The 25193-nt window shown below is 44.7% G+C and overlaps 1 protein-coding gene and 1 long non-coding RNA gene across 3 annotated transcripts; one reads left to right on the top strand and one right to left on the bottom strand.

The window, feature by feature from the left end:
* Nucleotides 1-823: 823 nt before the first annotated feature.
* Nucleotides 824-12671, bottom strand: LRIF1 (ligand dependent nuclear receptor interacting factor 1). Of its 2 annotated transcripts, XM_053998124.1 has the most exons (5): nucleotides 12567-12622; nucleotides 8997-9067; nucleotides 5363-6887; nucleotides 3733-4011; nucleotides 824-2474 (listed from the first exon to the last, which is right to left on the bottom strand). In XM_053998124.1, the coding sequence occupies exons 3-5, from the start codon at nucleotides 6872-6874 to the stop codon at nucleotides 2007-2009; spliced, it is 2259 nt and encodes a 752-aa protein (XP_053854099.1). In that variant the 5' UTR covers nucleotides 6875-6887; nucleotides 8997-9067; nucleotides 12567-12622; the 3' UTR covers nucleotides 824-2006. The 2 variants fall into 2 exon arrangements, with proteins under 2 accessions (XP_053854099.1, XP_053854100.1); XM_053998125.1 differs by lacking the exon at nucleotides 8997-9067 and having other exon boundaries at nucleotides 12567-12671.
* A 156-nt stretch (nucleotides 12672-12827) lies between these two features.
* LOC128818761 (uncharacterized) lies at nucleotides 12828-13840 on the top strand. Its single transcript, XR_008440545.1, has 2 exons — nucleotides 12828-13013; nucleotides 13304-13840. It is a non-coding gene; the product is annotated as an uncharacterized LOC128818761 (long non-coding RNA).
* The last annotated feature ends 11353 nt before the right edge of the window (nucleotides 13841-25193 follow it).

Below are 25193 nucleotides of genomic sequence, written 5' to 3'. Positions count from 1 at the left end.
CTCAGCAAATAAAAGCTTTATAAAAGCAGGAGGATGGAAGGACATTTCTGGTCACAGTATTTGTCTTCCAGGCGAATACTGTGCACACGGAGACCCCAAAAATGGCCAATCTTCTGCCTGCTGAAAGGCCGTGGTGACTGAATTCCTGATTTTACTTTCTGTGCAAGCGGCTTTTGCTTGACCTGTTAAACTCCTTTATCTCCACCCACAATTCCATTTTCCATTCTTCCGTTTTCCCACATGCCACAGGAGGGGAGCGAGTGGAGCAGGTGGGTGTCTGAGAGTTGGCCAAAGTCAATTCTGTCCCAAAACACCCATTCCATACACAGTAAGCCCATGGATACCACACTACCATCCTGACTTGCTTGTTCCACCACACTTCCCTCCTACCAAGTAATCTCAATCACTGCAGAGTTTATTTCCATTATTCACCTTCCCTCCTCACCCACCACTGCGTATCTGGTCCATGACCTTGGTCTAGCTTAAGCTCTCCTTGTTCCTGGAAGTGTCGCAGGCCAGGCTGGATGGGGCTTGGAGCAGCCTGGGATAGTGGAAGGTGTTCCTGCCCATGGCAGGGGGTAGAATGAGATCAGCTTTAAGATCCCTTACACCCCAAAGCCTTCTCTGATTCTGTGATTCTTCAGAGCAGGAACTTTATTTTCCTTCTCTTGTAAAAACCTCTCCGGCCTCTCCAATCCACTGGAATTTTTCCCACTGTGAAAACTTAAATAAATAAGTAATACGGGACTAAACTCTCCAAGAAACATCCATCCTCCACTAAAAACCTATAGATAAACTGGGCATCCATGGGATAAGCAATGAAAACCTTGCAGATGAAAATTTAATTAAAATTAAACAAAGAATAAATATAAAATTAAGGACAGTAAAAAAAAGCCTTCCATGAACGCAAATCTGCAGTGGAGTTCTGCCAGGATTGGTGATGTTTAACATAATATAAACAGACAGGAACAAAACAATAACAAACTCTGCTGGCAAAAAAAGTTATTAACTGGTGAAATGGAAACTGAAATACTGCAGAAGGAATCTGCAAGGATCAAAGACATGGACAACAGAGGACAAGGAAAGGTGTCCCTACACATACAACAGAGCACGGTGGGGAAATAAAAAGTTCTACAAAAATTAGGCTGCAAAGACAGTCTGAGAGCACATCCCCTCCTACAAGGCAAACTAAGGTACCATAACTGAAGGCAGCAAGAGACATGTTCAAACAACAACAAATTAAAAGACACCCACTGAGGATTGTTAAAGATACCATCCAGGGATAAAGAAGTCTTTTAGCTTCAAGAAATTATTATTAACAGAATTCTGTTTAAAGAAAAATACATTCCAGCCTTCCAAAACAAGCCAACGACCAAATTTCCACATTGCACAGCTGGCCATGGCCTTATAAAGGCTCACAATAATGACAGAGAGAGCCATGAATCCAAACAACTGTCACAGGGCTCCTCCTGCCTCTGTCTTCACATCTGCAAGAGGTTTCCTATAAATATCTGCACTGTTACTGTCTACCGTCTAATTCCCAGATTCTTTAAATAGCATTTATTAACCACTGACTGTTGACCTCTTCTGAAAATTAACAGTTCTCAGGAACTCATCAAAGTTCTCATGCACATGAGAAAAACAAACAAAAAAGTATCTACAACTAGGGTTTGCAATTTGCATTGGGGCTCTAAGAGCCAGGCCGTGGAATTCGAAAGGGGAAAGTTTATTTGCTGAGACTAATACAGAACCCCCTCCATTCAAAATATGGGGAATATGCTGGTAAAAATGCCCTTTGTCTGTGCTCTTGGATCATGTCCCAGAAGTAGAATTTAATGGTCCAAGTCTCTTATTTCTGGCCTTTAACAAAAACCGACACTTCTCTAAATACACACATACTTCATCTAGTTCTTCCATCTACCAGAAATATTCCTTTAAGCATGGGATTTCCTCTTGAAGTCACTGAAGAGGTGATGCACGAGGTTGGGATCCCCAGTGCAGGGGTCTCAGCTCTGCTGCATTTCCCGGCGCATTTCCTCCAGCGCTGCGTTCTGCTGCCGCAGGGCCTGCTTCAGTCGCTTGATTTTTTCATCCCGTATTGTCTCATCCAGGTCCGGGGGAGCCATTGGGAAAGCATCATCTCGGAAAGAACCTTCCAGAATGGAAGTATCCTCTTCAGAAGTCACTAAAACTGAAATCCCCGGGTGGGTAGTGTCACTGTACTGGGGGAATGTGTCTTGCTCCGAGTGCCTCTCTTGGGACACTCCAAAAAACCCAGTGGGAATACTTGGCTGTGGTGAGGCTGGTGCAGGTGAAACACTCCTGTTAAGTGCACTGGAACTTGAGCTGGTGATTTCTAAACTGGGACTTGTGTCTGATTTGATCGAAGTTCTCCTCCTCTTGCCACTGTCCAACAAAGGTGAGGATTTTATTTTCCTTTTCCTAATCAAATCCTCTTCCAGATCCACAATTATCTGCACAGTTAGAAACAGACAAAATTCACTTCTGTTAAACTCAGCAACAGTTACATTATAACACCAAGTTGTCTAAGCACAAATTACAAGTTATTTGTTGCAAGCTTGGAACTGCCTGGAAGAAGTTTCTTTCAGCAAAGAACAAACATATTTTTGTGTTTGACGTTTTTCTAGCAAAGATTTCCAGTTAACAATTCCAGACACTGAAATCCTTCCTTAGTCAATGCTGCATGTCTGCCTTTCCTGGCCACGTCCATCATCTCCTGTGGCTGTTTAAGTTAACACTACTGCAGGACAAGAACTTCCTAATTTGATGGGAAAATTCAGTGTAGAAGAATTCTTCATGTCTACATTTCCAAAACCTCAATCTGAGGAGTAATGTCCTTTATCAGACTAAATTCCTCATAGATCTTTTATTATTTGAATCATGGAATCACATCCTAGTTTGAGTTCCGAGACCTTGTGACCATTATGACCATTATGAACATTGAGACTTTATGAACATTATGACCATTCCATTCCACCCCCTGCCATGGGCAAGCATACCTTCCATGAGGCCAGGTTGCTCCAAGCTCCATCCAAGCTGGCCTTGGACACTTCTAAGGGATGGGTTAATGCTAATGTTAAGAGCAGCCATGGATCTGCTCAATTATTATCACAAAATTAGTAAACCCGAGAAAGTCTTTGACTGAGTTGAGTAGAATCACATAGAAGAAAATGAGGCTGAATGGAAATACTTAGATGGATAAGATCCTTTCCATGCATTAACATGGAAATTCTTTCTTCCAGAAGTACTCAAGCAATGACAAAGTTTGTAACAACACTTGCAATTCTAAAGATTGGACAGATCCAAAATAAATTTCTTTTAATTTCAAGTAAACCCATTCTTCTGCCTGTACCCACTGCACTGCTAGACAAACATAACCATCTGCAGAGGCTTAAATATGAATAAGGATCCCCAGGTCAGGTCCCTATTCCAACAAGGACCATCACCATAATAGTAGGGGGAGTCTTCTCAAAAGCATTTGTTGTTCAAGTTTCCTCCAGCAGAACCCAAAATTGAGAATAAAAATTCCTAGAAGGTGCTTGAGTCACAGAAATCTCAAGCAAGTTCTAGGAACAATTCTCATAAAAATCCCAACAACTCCTGACTCTCCCGGTGAATCTAGAGGTGGGAGGCTCCAAACACCCCCAGCTCTGTACTGACTAAACATAGGCTGCCTTCTGAGTGTGCTTAGCACTGAAAAATCCCAGGTACCTTTTCTTCTTTAACATATTCTTGATGATGACTCATTACTTCCACATCCAATAAGGATGAACTGCAAGACTCATTTTTCCTTTCCAAGCTGTCACTGGAACAAACCCTTTCTTCTGGATTCTCACAGAAGACCCTTAATGGTACTCTCGTAAGGTAAACTCTCTCCTCCTTAAAGAGACCAAATTTTTTCCTTAATTCCAAGTATTGTCTCCAGTGTGGGTGCTCTTGGTGTTTGATTTGAATAATCTTTTCCGGTGAATCCATCTTTACACATTTGATCTGAAATACAGGAACAGTGAAAGAGCCATCAATCACTCTCTCACTACATATATCTATAAATAGATAACATATATTAATATACAAAAAGTAGGTACTAGAAAGACAGGTGAACATTTATTTTGTCTGCCATTCTCCAAGAGCTACATTTAACACAGGTAACATTTGACAAAGATAAGCCGATTTTGATAAATTATATGCGAATTATCGTAAGTCTAACACTCGTTATTTAACACACCAAGTACATTGTAGAACATCCTGAAAATGTCCAGGCCAACCAGAAACCACAGAAATAAAAGAAGCAACAAGAGAATCACTTGTTCTACCCTTTCAAAGTACCAAAGAAAGAGAAGGGGAGAGCAGGTAGTGTCTACTACTCTGCAGTCCAGGGCTTTGCAAATTTAGGGACAAGAACACCAAATTTGCTGAGCTATTTCTCACCAAGGTTAAAGCAAATGCAAATGCTGAGACTCGGCATCACACAGCACTGAAGAAAATAAATGATATTTCAACCATTTTTCAGGTGACAAACAATCAAAAAACTAAGTCTTAGAATCTGTTGCAACAATTAAATGTCTAAAATTTGCAAAAATACACTTAGCTGACACTTCTGTTCTTCCTGGACAACACAAATGATTTTTGGATTTTTCTCTTTGAAGACCTCTGGAGCTACTAAAAACAAGACCCCCACTCCTTTGTGGGGAGTTTGGGGATTGGAGGCTTACAACTTTTAACGTATTTTCAACATCATGACCTTAAAATATGTCAATGCAGCCATTAAGGATCTCAAGAGTTCCTTCTGCCTGGCATGGACCCAGGAAGGAAGGAGGTGGACCCTCCCCACCAGGGCAGGGGAGGAAGGAAACACAGCTCCTGCCCATGGCTGTCAGAGTGAGCGGAAGCTGGAGCTGACAGTGCCGCACCAGAGCTGTCTCTGGAGGACAAATTCTGCTCTTCCAACTTATTTGCCTCTTGTGAAGCCACAGACTTGTCCTTCTCTACCCTATATCACCCCTACAGCCCTAAGGTTGTGCTGTAAGCATGCGGCATCAATATCTAAGAGCTCAAACCATGAACAGCCTCCCTGGAGTTCAGTTATTGCTGACCATTTATCTTGGGAGGAAATCAAAAGCCACATTTCCTCTGCCCCTTTTTTTTCTATGAATTTCTCAATTGCACAGTGCAAAATTATTGGGGAAAAGGCATTTATTGACTAGAACCAACCTTAGAGCAGCATTTCCAGGATACCTGGTTTCTAAAATGTGTGAACTCATCAAGAGTCATTTTATCCACCTAAAACCAGGACCACAGAACCACTGACCAGACACTGAGCAGCATGTTTATGATTTATTACCTTTGGCCAGTCTTCACTGACAGCACATTCCTGCTTAGCCTGAGGTAACACAGCCCCTGCTGCTCTTGGGGAATGACTCATGTCTTTGCCATTTTGCCACACACTTTCCTGCATCCCTACTGGTGGAACTGAGATCACTTCACTGCAAGAAATGCTCTTGGTGAAGGGCAAACTCTGTCTCTGGATTACAGTGGGATCCTGCTGATTAGCATTTGGTGTCAGCAGAGCTGCAGGTGTGGATTTTAAGTCATTTCTTAAGCTAACTGATGATGAATTTTTGGAAACTGTACATGGTTTTGGGTCTTTCTGAGACAGCACCACTCCTTTGCTTTTTGACAACACCAGATTCACCACTTTACTGGTTATTTTATTGACTTCAGTAGAATCAATTTGCTTGGGTGTCTCCTTTTTAAGTAAAGCATCAGAAGAGGAAGATGTCTGTTTGTCAGCCTGGGCTGACAGAACATCAGAGCCTCTTTTGGTCAATAAATAGACTTTCCCATTGTACATGACCAGAGCATTATCTTTTAAAGGTGTGATTTTGGTTTGGCTTCCACCAGGACCATTAGAACAGAGTGGCAAAATATTTGCAGGGTTAACTTCTACATTCTTCGTGTCTGACAAAGTTTTCAGGATCTTGGAAGCCACATTATTTGAAGACTTTACAGGGATAAGACAAGCTGCTGAGAGCGAGGCAGTTTCTTGCACAATCCATTTCATGGGAGACTGCTGGCACTGCTGCCCCTCGGATGTGACTGGCTCGGGAGAAGAATCAGATCCCTTTTGGGCAGCTGTCACTATCAGTGTCTTTGAAACTTCCGTGGCAGGTTTGGGACAAAAGCTCTGCAAGCGCTTGGGCAGGACTTGGGAGGTTTTCACTGTGTTCACGGGTGACACGTAAATCACCGTCGGTGTTTTTGTACTGTCAGCCCCTCCAGACACATTGGTGGCTGCAGCTGCCAGGATTTTTTGCTGTATTGCAGGTGGCAAAAGAGATGCTGGGACAGATTTCACTTCTGCATCAGCTGGAATCTGCAGGTGGTGTCCGGAGGGCAGCACTGGAGACTTGACAGTCACTGGGAGGGGTTTGGTGTTCACCACCATGTAGGTTGTGCTGTTCTGGTGAGAGGAGCTTGTGATGGCCACGTTCTGCAAGGACACTCCATCCATGGACACAGAGCTGCTCTGGGCATTAGCAGGTGCACTTGGAATCAAGCTTTCCTTTTCAGAACCTGCCCTAGCACTTTCCTGCTCGTCTAATGTCCTCGTAAGAATAATCTTTCCAGGATTAGAAGGCTGAAAAATCGGTATCTTAACAGATGAAGGTGCAGCAGTATTGCCAATCTGTGTCTTAAAAGTAAGATGGACTGGGCTAGAAACATCTGCGTTAGAATTATTTGGCATGGCTGGAGACTGAACTATTGGCACAAAGCTTCCAGAAGTTTTAGAAATGGGAAGCAATTTCAGAAGGTTTTTTCCATCTGGTCCCGTTGTCTGAATGACTCGGTACATACAGCCTGCAATGCTTAACAAAGAAAAAGGAAAAGAGAGAAAAATGAAAGGCAGTGTAAGTGAATAAGCATAGGTACTTTAATTCACGAGCATCAGTGAACTCTACACCCAGGGCTGAAGCAGATTAACTCCTGTAAATGCCTGAGCTAATCTGCAGGAGCTTCCTACTGACCTACCCAGGTTTCCATTTCAGACCACCTCAGACTGTCCGAAAATAGTGTGCAACTTCAACACTCCAGAGTAGCAAGAAATGGCATCTTTTTCAGATTAAATGTAAGTTAAAAGACCCCAGGAAACACCTCACATTACCTCTGCTTCTCCTCATGGGGCCTTTCAATTTGAAAATGAAACCACTACCTCGCGATTTCCCAGAGAAGCCATATTTTTCCCTTTCCCTTTCCCTTTCCCTTTCCCTTTCCCTTTCCCTGTTACTATTCATATCCTTCCTGAGTGCTATGAACTATGAATTTCAGGAACATTTCAGGAAAATACAGGCAGAGTAGTTGCATGGCAAGATGGAAGCAGGAATTACTTCAGATACAACAAAGGAATTTGGAAGCAGATGTGTTTATCTTGTGGAACAGGTGGCTTCTGTGCCTCCATCGCACCTGCCTGGCCATTCTTGAGGCAGATACAGACCACAGAGGTGGTTCATCCTCAAAGAGATGGAAAACCCTCAAATACTACTGGGTTATAAACATTTTTGAGAACAGAAGTCTAAGTCTGGGAAGGAAAAGGCTTCGAAACCAAGGAGGAACACATGGAAACAGCACTAGGGACATCTCAAAGAGAAAACAGAGATTTCTTGCAGGTAAGGTAAGAACTCACTAAGAGACTGACAGATCTTGTCAAAATACAAGTTAGTTGTGACTGTTCCAAATGCCAAGGTTTTCTGAGTCCATGGCAAGACAAAGAACCTTTTCCACTCCAGGGGAGTTTGCCCAAAACAGGCTCTTCTGCAAAGAGCTGGACTATGAGAACAATCTACTGCCCAAAGCACTGCAGAGACACGTGGGCAAACAGAGCTGCCCTCACTGGAATGAAAAGACCAAATCACTGGAAGTTATTTCCTGACAGCAGATCCAGAGTGATCAAAAGGCAGAGTTGCCAACTTCACCTGGAGTCACCAAGAGCACCAGCTCCATCCCATTGACCTCCTACGTCAATAAATGCCTTGGGAAGACGAACATGGGAGTAGTTCCCAGTCCCATCCCAATGACATCAGTGCTGTGTTCTGCTTTCTGTCAGGTAGTTTTGAAACCAGCATTTTTTCTGTCTTTTCAGGCTTCTGACTCAGCTTAGAGCAGTGCCTTGGAGAGCTCTGTCCTGCATCCCACCACTGTGTCTGTTCAGGAGTCAGCCAACCTTTGCCTTTTCCCATCAAGTGGGAAGTCACAGGAATGCTCTTCACTCCCAAAGCTGGGCAGCTGCTGCTGGGGGTCCCATTCCCCTGGGGACTGACACAAATAGCCCACTACTGTCTGCCCAACACACAAAGGCATCAGAGACACAGAGCTTTCCTTGCTGTGACCTTGGATTTAACTCCCACACCTAGTATTTTGGTACAATGCCTCATTTCTGGACACAATGTGTGAAAATTGAGATTTTTACATGAGGTATCAGTGCAGTGGACAGGAAATTCTGCAGTACTTTTGTTTTTAAGGTATTGAAAATTAAAATATGGGCAATATATCACACAGTTCCTAATGGAAGCAGTCATTAAAGGGCTTAGGCGCAAAATGGAATTGGATGCTTTGGAATCAGAAATGAGACTTGAGATGGACTAGCACTGACAGGTAACAATCCGACAAAAAACAGTTTTGCTCGAATGAAGAGGAAGTAGAAATATTTGTGTGTTTGAACATAATTAAAGCAGAGAAAAAAGACTTCTGGAGAACTTTAAACCTTCTAGCACTACTGACAATGCAAATGAGGTACAGCAGCAGCTCCAGGACAACATTTTGTCTGTTCTGTGCTTTGAATCTCTCAACACTTCTTTCATAACTTCATGATCTACAGCCACAATTTGCTTCTATATATAAGAAGTAAAGGCAAATTCAGAAGGATTTTTTCAGCAAGTCCCACAAACATGGAAGTGCTGAACAGAGAAACAGGCACTTACCTGCACCCCCTACTAACTATGGCTGCAAACTGGCACCAAGAAGAAACCTCCAAAGAGGCTTGTTCCTCCACCTGTCAAAGCAAGGGGACACTTCTAACTTTTGGGCAAGAGGAGGGGGAGCAGATCAGAGGGAGAGGAAGCAAGAAAAACAGGGAGAGATGAGTTGACGATGTATTTGCATCAATGTGTTCCTCTGCCAGTTTCCAGCGCTCACCTCCTCATTCCACCTGGAATCACCATTCACCACCAGCTCAATGGACTTAAAAACTGGTTTTGACTGTGCTACAAACAGGAACTTTAAAAGTAGACTGGGAGAAAAAGCACCAATAAACGTATGAGTAAAAAAACTCATTTGCCTGAATTTCAGATCATTCTGCTTTTAATGATTACAGAAGGCAACTGTAGCTTTTTATCTCCATGAAAAAGAGCAAGGCACCCCAAAATCATAATTGTCTAGGAAAAAACATTCTTTAACTTGAAACAAATATCAGGTATTTACATGTTTGGAGAATGACAAAAAGCTAAAGGATAGGCAAGAGAGAAGGAAAGATCAGTAAGATATTGAGAAGTGGAATTCACACATATTTACTCAAACGACAGAGGAGAGAAAGAATCACGGCAAATCTTTTTAGCTCTCTAAGTTGAAAAGGCTTCATTGCAACAATTTCACATCATAAAGCTTTTCCCAGGTGAAGTTTCATGTTACCAGAATAAAATAAAGTACTGTCCCCATACATTTTTGAGTGATGAAGAGGAGAGTTAGAACTTGTTTTGCTTCAGTCTTCAAGGTCATTGCTTCCTTGAATTAATGAATTTTTAAGAATGTCTTAAGCAGAATGAAAAAAACTCCCTCAGTATCCCCTTTTTAGGGTGTCAAATTAATTTGGTTAAAGAACAGGTTAATTTCTTTTCCTAGGAAAAAAAAAAATCTGTATCATTCCAGGTTGTCCTTGGGGACTTCTCCCATAGTTATTGAAGTAAGTTTTCTTTCTCCTCTTCATCCTCCTTTGCTTCCAACCCCATAAGAATATATCTCCTCAAGTCTCATATACGAACACTCAGAAATAATTGTCTTGTTATGATACTTTAGAAAGGCCTAAGGCAGATCCATGAACAAACCTTGAGGGAAATAAGCTCACAGAAGACCAAAAAAAAATGGCAGACTGGAAAAAATCTTATTTAACATCACCAGAGAAATTATCAAAATCAATAAAAACAATCAAATAAAATTCTGTGACATTCACAGAGGGACCTTCAACCAGATCACATTTTTTTGACCCAAAAAGAAGATTTCTTTTGGAGAACAGTCTATGTGTGACAACATCGACACCTCCCTATGGATGTGGCATTAAGGAAGGCAAGAAAGCAGAAAGAACAGAAAGAAACTGGGAGATTTATTTCTTTACTTACTTATTTCAAAACAGAAAAAATAAAAAGAATAATCTACATTTCCTTCAGTTCACCAGAATTCCTGTTTTCTTGACCAGACACACCAGTTTTATTGTCCAAACTTCTCTCTCTGTTCATTACTATCAGTAAGCAGCACAAAAGACAAAATACTGAGTATTCAAACTTCACCTTCTGTCCTTTATGCATGCATTAATAAAACCACCCTTGGAATATTTTCAGGAAATAGAATATTATTTCTGCCAAATAAATTCATTCACCAAATCCAGTACAAACACCAGCACATGATTCCCACAGAAATCCTGACAGTGCCATTAAAAAATGCATCAGTGGACACCAAAGACACAGACTGGTTCAGTTTTCCTGAAAAGTTGTCAGAAGGAGCAATGAGCTACTTTTCCATCTGCCTTCACTCCCAACTGTTCCTAGATGAAAGGCACAACTTTCATGTACAAATGTGAATAAATAACCAGGGACTATGGGCCACTCCAGAGAACCAAAAGAATTTATTTTAATGGGTTCAGTTGGATCCAGGAAGTGGCAAAGTACCTATTTCTTGTCAACTGGAAACATGCACCTGGGGACAAAGTAAAATTAATTGATGATTGTAGTTGATACATATTTATTTGATACAGCTGCATTCATTCCATGGATTATATGAAAACTGTAATAAAATAATAATAGTAATGATGATAATAAATATATAGTAACATATAATCTAGATAATATACAATAACCATAATTATTATCATTATCATCATCTAAAGGAAATCAAGAAATTGATGTTGAATTTGGAGGAATTCTGACCAGAATTTCAGTTCAAGTCATCTCATGATGTGAGGTTTTATCCTAAATCAGAAATTTTCCATAATGGCAGATAAAAACCTTTCTGTTTGACAGCAATTGTTTCTGGGAACTCTTTTCATCCACTGTGTAATATTCCCTGGAGTAGAGGTAATTGTGGATGTGCAAACTGCCAGGAAACACCCCCTGTGCTCGATCATCAACCACAGCTCTCCTGATCCATGACCAAATCCTCCTCCACCACAAAACCTCTGGTAGAATCTGTGACCATCACGAACACCCAAGGTGGATCCCACGGCAGCCTCGGGATTCAGAAATCACCCAGAACTCATCCCTGAACACACAAAGCACCCTGATAACTCCTGAGAGACAAGGAAAGGCATCAGGAGCCAAACCATGGCTGGAGCCGCTGGGCCTGCTGAGCTCGGCAGCAGTCTTGAGCAGTGAAACTGACCCAGAGAGCCCAGGGAAGGGAACGGAGCTGCGGAAGGGACTGGAGCACCAGGAGCGGCTGAGGGAGCTGGGAGGGCTCAGCCTGGAGAAAAGGAGGCTCAGGGGGGCCCTTCTGGCTCTGCACAACTCCTGACAGGAGGGGACAGCCGGGGGGGTCGGGCTCTGCTCCAGGGAACAGAGACAGGAGGAGAGGGAACGACCTCAGGCTGGGCCAGGGCAGGCTCAGCTTGGATACTGGGGAAAATTTCTTCAAGGGAAGGGTGGCCAAGCATTGGAAAAGACTCCTCGAGGTGCAGTCACTATCCGTGGAAGTGTTAAAAAAATGAGTGGATGAGGCACTTGGGTACGTGGGTTTGTGGTGAATGCGGCAGTGCTGGGGGAATGGTTGGACTCATTGATCTTTAAGAGCTTTTCCAACGGAAATAATTCCGCGAAAGGTTCAATTCCTCTCACATCCCCACTCCCCCTTTCCCGGCTACCTCCAGCACACACCACCCTCACTTCGATGTGGCCGCAGTGACAACAAACACCAAGAGCCCCCGACAGCAAAACACAACCAAAACACAATCAAAACACAACCAAAACACAACCAAAACACAAGTGGCGTCAAGCCGGAGACGGCACCGCACGCGGGACGGAGTTGGAAGTGCCCCTGGCCGCTCCGCTCCGCCTGGAATGGGAACGGGAAAAGGAGAGAAGGAAGGAAGGGAAGAAGGAAAAGGACAAGGAAAGGATGCGATAGAGAGGGATAAGAAAAAGATGAGAAAGGAAGGGAGAATAAAGGAATGGAGTGAAAGAGAACGAACAGGACACCGCCCCCCGCCCGTCCCACCGGGGACGCCACTGTCCCCGCCCTCCCGTTTCCGGCCACGGGTCCCGGCAGGGCGGCGAGCGGAGGGACCGTACCTGGCGGGGCGTCCCTGCGAGCCGGACCCCCGGGCCCGCCCGTCCTCACAGCTGCGGCCGCCGCTCAGGGCTCCGCGACACGGCGGGGCGGCCCCGCCGCGGCTCCGCATGCGCGTCACTTCCGCTCGCCCCGCCCCTGCCGCCGCCGCTTCCGGGACCCCGCTTCCGGGAAGGGGCGCCGCCCGGCGGCCACGAACGGCACCGCGGGGGTGGCGCTTCCGGTGCGGGCGGAAACGGCGGGGCGGGGCCGGGGGGCGGCACCGGCACCGCCGGCCCGGGCGGGCCTGAGCCACGGCCGGCCGCGGGACAGCGCCACTGAGCGCAGGCGGGCGTTTACATGCGCAATTTGCATATGCAAATCTGTGTTATCATGTATGCAAGGACAGGTGTCTGTCGGAGAGAGTGGGGTGAATATATTACACACATGAGAAGCGTTGTGTGCTGCCGGTGAGCTTTATATGTAATATATGTTATGTAATATACAAAATTAATAATAAAATATAATAGGTCATCTAATATAATAATGATATAGTTGTATAATTATAATTAATTGTGGTAAAATAATGAATTGAAATAAAAGTCATAAATAATGAAATTTATAATCAAATAGAATGAAAATGTATCATTATTATATTTTTGTAAAATATATCATTATTATATTTTTATCATTTATTATACATTATTGTATATTTATAATATATTATTATATATCATTATTATATTTTTGTATTTTACAGATGCTATGAAAAGGGGCATCTGAGGCTGCACAGACTACAAATATACATGTGTACATAAAAGGAGACTGTGTGAGGCTGTGATACATATACATCTATACATATATGTAGATATATGTAATATATAATTAAAGATAATGTTGTAATATAGCAACATGTATGGTACCCAACAGAAAACAATACCATGACACTGTGGGATGTAACAGTAAATATAAGTACAAATAATACACTACATAACACATGTCAGATATAAAATACCCTGTGCATTTTGTTATATGTTCTGGGTTATTACAGTTACATAAAGAAATGAAAAAGTGCCTGGGAGTGGGTGCATTCGCAGAGTATAAATGTCTGTGTATAAAATGGTGAGAGAGTGAAAATAACACAAATCACACCATATATTGTTGAGTGCTCTATGGTGTAACATTAGGATAAAAGGAGACTGTATAACACATGGGCCTATAGATAAGAATGTATGTGTATGAATACATGTACTAAAGGTGTTTATATATTATGTAAATATTAGATATATAAGACATATTTATTATACATGTTATGTTATGTATATTATATTATATTATATTATATTATATTATATTATATTATATTATATTATATTATATTATATTAGTGAAATTTGTCAGGTTGACAAGGTGGGAATTGGTCACGGGTTGGACTCGATGGTCCTGGAGGGCTTTTCCAACCTCAACGATTCCATGACTTGCAGTGTCAGACTCTCTACGCCACGGAAGGGAAGAGTTTCAAAATCACCTGCTAGAATTTACTTCCACCAACTATAAATTGCCAAGGTGACACGAAATGCTGGCGGCACATTTGGCTGTTCTCCACAGGCGGAGGAGCAGCTTTGGCAGCCGTGTCCCTCCCTCTGTGTCGCCAGGCTCGTTCTCCTTCCTTGGCAGGGGTGAGCCCTGTGGCTTGGATGCTGAACCAGGACCACGTCAGCCCGCACCCCAACTCCCCAGAGCTGCTTCCCCACCCTACAGCCAACACACTGACAGTCACCAGTGGGGCCAAACATGGTGCTCCATGTCACATTATCCATGAAGACAGGCCAGGATGGATGGGCTTGGAGCACCCTGGGATAGTGCAGTATGTCCCTGCCCATGGCAGGGGGTGGGACAGGATGAGCTTTCAAGTCCCTCCCAAACCAAACCAGTCTGGGGTTCTGGGATTCTGAGATGTTACAAAACTGCTTGAGACATTCTTGTCACTGATTTTCATGTTGCTCCTTGGGAACAGACTGAAAGACCCTTTCATATTCCTCTCTCTTGCCCCATGGCCAGGATCACAGAATCCCAGAATCACTTAGGTTGAAAAAGACTTCCAAGACCATCAAATCCAACCCGTGACCAGTCACCAGCTGAACAAGACCACTGAGTGCCACAAGCAGTCAATCCTTGAAAATGTCCAAAGACAATGACTCTACCACCAATGCATCCCCCATTTCCCCCCTCCACCCCAAGCAAGAGAATGAGTCAAAACTCTTTGGATTTGTGAATGTCTAGATTGTGGTAACAATGGGCTGTTGGGGTAATACAGGAGAAGGTGGGTGTGTCATGAAGGAACCACATCCATCCCACAAAGTACCCACACTGGAGCAGGAGAAATGCAAGGAAGAATGAGCAGCAGAGGGGAGTTTTTATACACTGACCACATCCCCCATTCCCCATCCCCAAGCACTGCCCAGGCTAGAGAGAAAGAGAGGAGTTGGGGATGTGAAGCTGAGCCTAGGGAAAAAAATGATTTAAATCTTGTCTTGGTTTCTCAACATCCAAACATATTTTAATTTGCAATATACTAAATTATTTTTTCCAACATCAAGTGTTTGCCCATGACAATTATTGGTGTCACGTGGGTATTATAGGAATTTGGCAGAAAATAATCCTCCTCTGTCCCAAATAGTCCTCAGAGGGGCTGGGAACAGCTGGGTTAAATTTCCGATCATCACCAATTGGGCAACACAATTTGTTGTCCTGTTCAATAAGGACTTTAATAATCACAGAGTCACAAACAGTAGGAATTATTGAAACAACAGAAATGCAGGTTTGGAATTGCCACTGATAAATGCACCAGCACCAATAGAATGATGATGATGATGATGATGATGATGGTGATGATGATGATGAACAACAACAACCATACTAATAATGATGTGCTAACATGGTTAATAATAATTGTATGCAAAATGTTTCCAAGAAGGCATCCCCAGCTGGGAGGGGCGAGACCAGAGTCACCCACTGATTCTCTCTAAGGTCTTCCTCCTCACTAGGGTAATATACACCCAACCCAATAATCCTCCTCCTATTTTATGTATGGCATGATCCAGGCAAGAGTTGAGTTATAAAGTCATCCACAGAATCTTGGAATCATTCAGGTTGGAAAAGACCCCCAAGACCATTGACTCCAACCTGTGAATGGTCTCCACCTTATCAGCCAGATCAGAGCACTGAGTGCCACATCCAGGTATTCTTTGGACACCTCCAGGGATGGAGACTCCAAACCTCCCTGGGCAGTCCCTTCTAATGCCTGACCACCCTTTCCAGGAAGAAATTCCTCCTGATGTCCAACTTGAACCTCCACTGGCACATCTTGAGGCTCAAGACACAGAGGTTTAGACCATCTTCTGATCTCTGTGGTTCCTGATACACCTAAAAAGTTATAATCTTTAGAATTACTATTCCTTTATAAACTAAGACTGAGTTTGGAACCTGCCATGAAACCAGTGGTGGGCTTACACAGAAAGAGGTGTCATGAGGACACTTGAGAACAGTGTCTGGCATGTGACACCAGGCAAAGGTGCCATGACCAGTCACAGTCTGTCCATGTCACCACTCTGAGATGATCCTGCACTGATCCAACCCCTGGGCTGCATCAAGAGGTTACCTGGGGAAACACCCCACCATTTCAGCCCAGGAGGGAGCCTTTATGGGTGCTTCTTGGCCAGCAACTTGGTCAATGGGATTTGCTTATGCCCAAACTCATGTTTGCGAACCTCCTTCCATTTTTCTACAACACCTGTAATCCTAGACACAGCCCAGAATCACTGAATCATGGAATCATTTTGGTTGGAGAAGCCCTCTAAGATCATTAACTCATCACTGCCAAAGCCACCATTAAACTATATCCCCTGAACACCTCCAGGGATGGTGATTCTACCTGTGCCCTGGGCAACCTGAGCCAAAGCCTGACCACCCTTTCCATGAAGAAATTTTTCCCAATATCCAAACTAAACCTCCCCTGGCACAGCTGGAGGCTGTTTCCTTTTGTCCTGTCCCTGTTCCCTGGGAGCAGAGCCTGACCCCACCTGGCTTCCCCCTCCTGTCAGGGAGTTGTGCAGAGCCAGAAGGTTCCCCCGAGCCTCCTTTTTCATCAGGTCCCCTGAGAATATCAGGCACAGGCATGATTTGCCTAAGACATTGTGACTGTCACAACAGGAAAGGTGTGATCAGAGAAGGTCCTGTGGAGCTGAGCCAACTCCCAGAGACTCATGCTCAGTCCCCCTTCTCAAGGAGGACTCAAAGGGTTGGCTGTGCATTTGTGAACAAAACAGAACAAAAAAATCTAATTTACATAAGAGACTGCACTGGGTTAGCTATGAAGAGAAGTGGATTGGGCTCCCTCATTCTCTTTTTCCTCTCTTTCACTTTCACTTTGTCTCACAAGCCCAGCTCCAGGAACAAGGTGGGATCTAAGCACTAGTGAGACTCTGCTCTTGTTCTCTTCCTCCCCCTTTTCTGTCTTTATTTCACAGAACCACAGAATGTCTTGCATTGAAAAGGACCCACAAGGAGAGTCCAATCCCTGCCCTGCACAGACACCCCAACAATCCCACCCTGGGCATCCCTGGCAGCGCTGTCCAAACACTCCTGGAGCTCTGACAGCCCTGGGGCAGTGCCCATTCCCTGGGGAGCCTGGGCAGTGCCAGCACCCTCTGGGGGAAGAACCTTTCCCTGATACGCAATCTAAACCTCCACTGACATTCCAGGATCCAGCCATTCCCTCTGGTCCTGTCCCTGGTCACCACAGAGAAGAGGTCAGTGTTTGCCTCCTCCCTTCACATGGAAATTGTAACTGTGATTAGTCTCCTGTCAGTCTCCTCCAGCTGAACAGAGCAGGTGCCTCACCTGCTCCTCATATGTCTTCCCCTCAAAGCTCTTTACCATCTTTGTTTCCCTCGTTTGGATGCTCTCCAACAGCTCAATGTCTTTTTTATCTTGTGGTGGCCAAAACTGCCCCCAGCACTCAAGGTGACGACACCTCAGCCCAGAGCAGAGCAGGATAATCCCCTCCATGTCCAGCCATCAATGCTGGGCCTGATGCCTCCCAGGACAGGGATGTCCCTCCTGGCTGCCAGGGCACTGCTGGCTCAGATCCAACTGGCCATTGACCAGGACCCCTGGGTCCCTTTCCAAGCGCAGCTTTCCAGCCTCTCATTCCCCATTCTGTCTGTACATCCAGGTTTGCCCCATCCCAGGTGCAGAATCCAGCACTTTCCCTTGTTTAACTTCATACGTTTGGTGATTGCCCACCTATAATTTGTTGAGTTCTCTCTGCAGGGCCTCCCTGCCTTCAGGGGAGTCAACAGCTCCTTCCCAGATTTGTATCATCTGTGAACTTGCTCACTATCCCTTCCAGTCCTGCATCCAAGTAATTTATGAAGGTGTTGAAGAGCACAGAGCTAAGGGTGGAGACCTGTAGAACCCCATTAGTAACAGGTCCCTGTGGATGCCAGTCTGGTCAGGGAGAGAGAAATGGCAATCATTTCTCACAGTGGCTTGTGAGAATTTTTAGGGAATTGTAGGAATGTGATAACTTGTTAGTATAAACAATCTGCAGGTGGTGTCTTTCCATCTTTCCACCTTGTTTTTCTGTTCTTCTAAAGGACAGTGTGTGAGAAAGATGTTTTTATTAACTAGCCAATCAAGTAGAATGTATCGTATCAATCTGTGTAAGCCAGAGAATCCTTTGTATTAAAGCTTCTTTTTCCCTCTTGCAATTCGGTCTCTCGTCTGTTCTTGTGTCATACTTGGAGCAAAGGTGACAGGTCCCCAGTTAATCGATGTTACCTCAGTAATTGTTACCCTTTGTGCCTGGCCCGTGAGCCAGTTGCTCACCCATTCCATGACGTTTTTATCCAGCTGTGGGCTGGACATTTTGTCCAGAAGGATCCTGGGAGAGACAGTATTGAAAGCTTTATTGAAATCCAAAAAGATTCCATCCACTGGCTTTCCTGAGTCAACCAGGTGGGTCACCTTGTCATGAAAGGAAATCACGTTTGCTAAGCAGGACCTTCCTTTCATGAAGCCACTCTGGCTGTGACCAGTGACTCAGTTGTCCTTCAGGTGCATTTTCCATACCTTCCACAGTAACCTTCTCCATAACTTTACCAGGCACTGAAGTGACACTGGCAGGTCTGTAGTTTTCAGGGTGCTCTGGAGTTGCTCCCTTGCTTTGCCTGGGCAAAGCATGGTTTTTACATTCCATCCTGTGCTCTGTATGGAAGTTTGATGTGGGAGTTGGCAGATTGAGTAGTGGTACTGTGGCTTGTGAGCCAGCTCCTCTGAGGATTTTGTTGTGGGAGTTGACAACTCATTGAAGAGAACTGCACAAAATTAAGGGCTTGTAGCCACCACTACTGTGAAAGTGCATTGTAAATATTCAAGAGCTTGTTAGTCAACACCTTTGGAGTCTATACTCTAGACTCAACTGGCTGGTTGCTGGAGTTGAGGCAACAGTACAATAAAAGCACAAGTGCTCCCTGACCTTTGTTCGGCCTGATGAGGATTTACAATGAACCAACCAATGGGTCATGACATTCCGTAGCTCCCTCAGCTGCTCCTGGTTCTCCAGATCCTTCCCCAGCTCCATTCCCTCCCCTGGACATGCTCCAGCCCCTCGATGTTTCTCCTTCCAGGAGGGGCCCACAACTGGACACAGCTTTACAGGTGCCTCACCAGAGCACCTCATTCTACTCAGTCAAAAGCTTTTTCTCTTATTTCCTTATTTTCCCACCTGGATCCTAATCCTAAAAAATGAGCGAGGTTAGGTGTCTGACTGAACTGGAAATACAGCATCCGGCATGTTCTGGATGTCACCAGTCCAGGACAGACAGGTAAAGGCTTTGAGAATAAGTTTTTGCTATTTCCCAGGATCACTGTCTGCCAGCAATATTTACTGCTTATCCTTTTAGCAAGAGAATGCCAGCTGGTCTCTTGGAAAATTCAAATTCATTCAGATTTGGGTAATTTTTGCTAAGTCTTTCAACTCCCTTTGAACTGGTGAAGTCCACCAGCCTCTGGAGGTCAATCTTTGCCTTCCTCATTTATGACATGCCAGGCTAACAATTCCTCTCAGGTTTTTTTCATGGTCAGAAATTTTCCTCATGTTGAATTCAAACACGTTGAGCAAGGTCTAACTCAGCTTCCTCTAAATTACCAACCACAGAGCCACAGGCTTCAAACAAACATTCTGGGGAAAAAATATTTCAGCTGACTGTCTCCTCTCCTGCCTGTTCATTTGGCATCATTTAGGTTTGACTTTGAGGTCTGGTGTCTGCAGAGACTTGTGTGCAGAGCTGATTAGCTATTTATTTGACAGATGTTGGTCCAGTCTGCTCTCAAAAGGATTGTTTGGCTACTTGGTCTGCCATTTCAGCTGGAAAAGCAGCCAGACAGATGCATCCACTGCCTGTCAATAGGGATGCTGTGAATACTTGCTCTTGTCAAACTCAGTTCCACTGAGATATCACAAGATGTAAAATTGAGCTGTAACAGAACTAGTGCCAAAATTCATCTGGAGTCTTGAAAACACCAAATGGTGCTGAGTTAGACGTTACCACGTGCTCCCCATTGAATATGTGCTATGTCAATTATAAACTGGTTTACAGTTATTAGTGCACTATTTAGGACTGAGTCAACAAAGCCATACCTGTCCTACAAGGGCAGGGCTCCACCTCTTTGAGGACATATCTGAATTCATATTTTCCACCACATAAAGCAAATTTGTATACATGAAGTTGTAAGACTGGCTAAATTCACTGCCAGTTTTGCAGCTTGAAAAGGTAGAGTTGGCATTAGACACACAAAAACCTCATTTAGGATATTTAAACTATAAAAACTGGCAGAGGACAAGGTTACATGGGATATTGGGAAGACATTCTCCCCTGTGAGAGTGGTGAGGCCCTGGCACAGGTTGCCCAGAGCAGCTGTGGCTGCCCCTGGATCCCTGGAAGTGTCCAAGGCCAGGTAGGACAGGGCTTGGAGCAACCCAGGATAGTGGAAGGTGTCCCTGCCATGGAAGGAGGTGGAAACTATATGGGCTTTAATGTCCCTTCCCACCCAAACCAGGCTGAGATTAGTTGATCCCATAATTTTAATTAAAATTGGACTTTATGAGGGTTCACAAGAATTTTACCTTCCACTTCTGATTTCTACACATTAAGCAAATGAATGCTTGAAATTCTATTCAAGGCACACCAAATCCTGGGTCATAGTGCTTATTTTGTTCAAGATATTTCTTTGTCCAATTCCACTCAACCACAAAGAATTAAAATTCAAAACTCATCCCAAGTCTGAAATGCCAATGGGCTATTTGAGGATCCAACACCATCATGTTTGAAGTTTCAGGATTAAGGAAAACCAGCTGAGTAAAAAAAGGTAAGTTGCAATTTTGACAGGACTATTTGGACAATGAAAAAAATTAATTGTGGGCAAAAGTCCCATACCTTGGCTCCACTGCCTCCCACAGGTGTTTACTGCACAGAGGAGGGTAATTATTGTTCCTGTTAATGAACCAAATAAAATAAGGAGTAAATTACTTGGAATTCAAAATCTCATTTTTAAAGTGATATCTCACTTAACCATGTAACGTAATGGAAAACATTAGGATACAGATTTCTGTGGTCTTAGAGTTTAGATATGGGAAAGGATTTAGATTTAGCTCAGACAGCACATTTTTTAGATACAAAAACTCAGAAGATTTTATTTTAAAACTATAATAAACTTACACGAAAGATTAATACCCGGAACTTCTCTCATCAGCAGAAACCTGAGAAAACATAGTTTAGTTATCCAGAAAAACCCAATCAGTCTAAAACTCAGCTATTTCTCCCATAAACATCCATCCTAAACAAGACAGTGTTGACTGGAGGACAGGCAGGTTGTCCTTCCCTCTCTCCAGCTGATGAAGGTTCAAGGGCAGCACCAGAGGAACCAGCCTTGTTCAGCTGAAGTTGTGACTCAGTACGCTAGGTTTGCAGTGAACAGGTTTATTCTGAAAAGGATCATCCATCGGAGGCCTGGAGAGGTGGTTCTGGTTCGAGGGTCAGCTATGGCCTAGAGTCAACCATCTCCCTGGTGGCTCTTTGCTGCATCACTCCCAGCCAGGGAGGGCAGTTTGATGTCCTGCTCTGCAGAAGGGAAGGTGTTGGGACACAAATGCTCCAGCACTGGAAGTACAGCAACACCAGGGCTGGTCAGAGCACAGCAGACTTCGTGCCCTGGGTGGACTATATGGAGGTGAGGGATGGGATTTCACTCTTCTGTCACTCCTGGCAAAGTTCCAGTTGTCACCATCCAGGAGCAAGCCCTCAGGGATAAGGTTACATAGTTGTTCCTGTCTTCAGCCTGTGATTTCAGTCCTTCGACACAGCCAGTGGAATTGGTTGAACTGGTGAATGTTTTTAATCACAGAATCAAAATATTTTGAGTTAGAAAGGACCTGTCGAGTCCAATTCCTATTTCTGCACAGGACAACCCTAAGAATCCCACATGTTCCTGAGAGCAAAGGGATTTCCAGCAAAGGAAGAACCAGTCAGGTGGAGATGCAGCTGGGGCAGATGGAGCAGGGCCATCATGGCATATCCCATCCTTAGGGACACCAAGGTTGGATACAGAGGTGCTGTGGAGCCAGTGCCACTCCAAAAGCTCTGCTGTCACCATCATGTGTGACATGTCAGGATGCAGAGAGAGCCTGGCTGCAGCTGTCCAGGGAGCAGCTGCTTTGGTCACCTTCCTGTGCCAAAGGAATTGGAGGAAGAGAATCATAGAATATCCTGAGCTGGAAAGGACCCACAAGGATCATCCAGTCCAATCCCTGCCCTGCACAGACACCCCAACAATCCCACCCTGGGCACCCCTGGCAGCGCTGTCCAAACACTCCTGCAGCTCTGACAGCCTCGGGGCCGTGCCCATTCCCTGGGGAGCCTGGGCAGTGCCCAGCACCCTCTGGGAGAAGAACCTTTCCTGATATCCAGCCTGACCCTCCCCTGGCACAGCTCCAGCCATTCCCTTGGGTCCTGTCCCTGGTCACAGAGAGCACAGATCAGAGCTGTCCTTCAGGAGAAATCTGCAGCCCCCCAGGAGCTCTGTGCTGTTATGGGAAGTGAAGGTTTCCTGAACAGCCAGGAAGGCAGATAGCTCATCAACTCCACTGCTGGCAAAACACTAAAGCAGCTCTGAAAATGCTGAGTTGGGCAGGGCTTGGAGCAACCTGTCTAGTGGGAGGTGTCCTTGACCATGGCAAGGGGTGGAATGGAGTGAGCTTTAAGGTTCCTTCCAATCCAAACCAGTCTGGGATTCCATTAAAGGCTCCTTGGAGCATAAATGACCCAGAAAAGGTGACTTAATTGTCTCACTCTCATTTCTGCCAACAGTGACTCAAAGCAAAGAAAATGAGATCAGAAAAGACACTTAAAGCCCTAAATGAAAACTTTACAAGGTAAGTCTCATAATGAAGCAAAAACAAGAAAGAATATCACCCAGGCATAGAGAGAAGCTTTGGGCATGTGGGTGAAGAGGTGAAGAAGACAAGGGGGGGCAGGAGTGGTCAGAAAAAAGAAGAAAAATCAAAGGAAATCAACACCATCAGACACATTTCCCTCCTATAATTACAGCACCTAAGGTGACCCAAATCCAGCTGGAGTGGCTTTGAATCATGCCAGGAATGCCCAGCAAAGATGCCATCACTTGTCTCCACACCCCAGAATTCAGAGAGCTGCATCAGGTGCATTTTTGTGGGTCAGTATCTGAACAATTCCACATCAAATCCTGCTGCATCCAAAGTCAGATTGCCTCAGCAGAGAAAAAGGTGCAGAGACAGATAACACTCTGTTGTTGCAGTCAAGTAGAAAAATTATAAAAGGAAAGGCCTCATAAAATCAGGCCTGCTCTGTTAGACCAATGGCTGGCCTGTTATTTCTTCTAAGTGCAGCTAGCACTTTTTAAGTTCCCATGTGAAAACAATCTTGGTGTGAACAGTTCATTAACATAACAATCTATTCCTGGGTGAAAAATAACTAGCACCTCCATAAACATTAAATCTATCCCATGAGAATCAGTGAAGAAAATATGTAAACCATTTAAGAATAGAGAAATTTCATGGACAAGAAAAGTACCTTTTACTAATCAATAGAGTAATTGGCAAGAAAGCTACTAACCAATTAAAGTCGCACACGAGGTCTGTAAAAACTGTATAAAATGAGATGTGTGAATAAAGAATTGTCTTTTTCCTGCATGAAGAAATGGAGTCTTGCCTGATTAATTCTGATACTCTGCCAGTAATTCATTCTAACAGAGCAAGTCTCTTGGCCATGAGGTCACAAACCAGCTCAGTCCTTCCAAGTGGCTGCTGGGGAAAAGGACCTGGGGGTTTTTTTCTGGCCATGGTGTGTCCAGCAGGACCATCTAGTGACTCTCCCCCTGCATTGGTGAGGCCCCACCTCCAACCCTGGGGTCAGTTCCTGGGGACAGTTTTAAGGCCCTCCCCCCAAGAAAGACCTTGAGGCATGTCCTAGGGAAGGGAAATGGAGCTGGGGAAGGGTCTGGAGCACCAGGAGCAGCTGAGGGAGCTGGGGGAGCTGGAGAAAAGGAGGCTCAGAGAGGACCCTCTGGCTCTCCACAGCTCCCTGACTGGAGGGAGCAGCCAGCGGATCTCAGGCTCTGCTCCCAGGGAACAGGGACAGGACAAGAAGGTTCAGCACTGAAAATACAAGACTTTACAAGTTGCCCCAGGGGAGATTTAGGTTGGATATTATGAAAAATTTCTTTCTGGAAAGGGTGGTCAGGCCATGGCAAGGGTTGCCTGGGGCAGTGGTGGAGTCACCACTCATTGAAGTGTTCAAAAAGTGTGTGGATGTGGCATCTGGGAACATGGGTTAGGGGTGTAGATGGCAGTGCTGGGGGAACATTTGGACTTGGTGATCCTAGAGGGCTTTTCCAACCTCAAGGATTCTGTGATTCCATGATTTTGCTTCTTTCAGAAACTTCTCCAATGCTACTTTGTCAGCCAGAAGCAGAGGTCAGACTCCAACTGCACTTGCCGTTTCTTGCTCAAACACAGCTCCTACTCTCACAACAGCTCCTTTGCAGGCCAAGTCCTGCTCCTTCCAACCACAGACCAGACCATGAAACTGCTTTGCAACAACAGAAGTCCCAAAGAGGCCTTGAAAGATTGGTGAGGCCCTGGAACAGGTTGCCCAGAGAAGCTGTGGCTGCCCCATGCCTGGATATGTCCAAGGCCAGGTTGGACGAGGCTTGGAGTAACCTGGGCTAGTGGAAGGTGCCCCTGCCCACGGCAGGGGCTGGGACAGGATGAGCTTTAATGTCTCTTCCCACCCAAACCAGTCTGGGATTCCACAGTTCTGCTGTACTACACAGCCCCAGAACTCACTGAAGCTCAGATAGAAACTGCTACTTCAAGGTAGAAACATTCAGGAAAAAAGCCCAGCCCCTTTAGGGCTTGAAGGCAAAGGCTTGTGCCTTGAAACACAAGGCAAGAGCCAGATCTGCATTCCTGGAGCCCCTGCACTGGGGCCAGGCTGCAGACACAGAATCACAGAATAAACCAGGTTGGAAAAGACCTTTGAGATCACTGA

Source organism: Vidua macroura, chromosome 24, assembly GCF_024509145.1.
Source record: "Vidua macroura isolate BioBank_ID:100142 chromosome 24, ASM2450914v1, whole genome shotgun sequence".
Classification (NCBI taxonomy): Eukaryota; Metazoa; Chordata; class Aves; order Passeriformes; family Viduidae; genus Vidua; species Vidua macroura.
This window is presented reverse-complemented; position numbering and strand designations above follow the sequence as displayed.

Coding starts and splice junctions, on each gene's coding strand:
- LRIF1 (XM_053998125.1), bottom strand. CDS start 6,874: ATGTACCGAGTCATTCAGACAACGGGACCAGATGGAAAAAACCTTCTG. Junction 4,012..5,362: donor TCAGTGAAGACTGGCCAAAG/GTAATAAATCAT, acceptor CCTGTATTTCAG/ATCAAATGTGTAAAGATGGA. Junction 2,475..3,732: donor AATATGTTAAAGAAGAAAAG/GTACCTGGGATT, acceptor CTAACTGTGCAG/ATAATTGTGGATCTGGAAGA.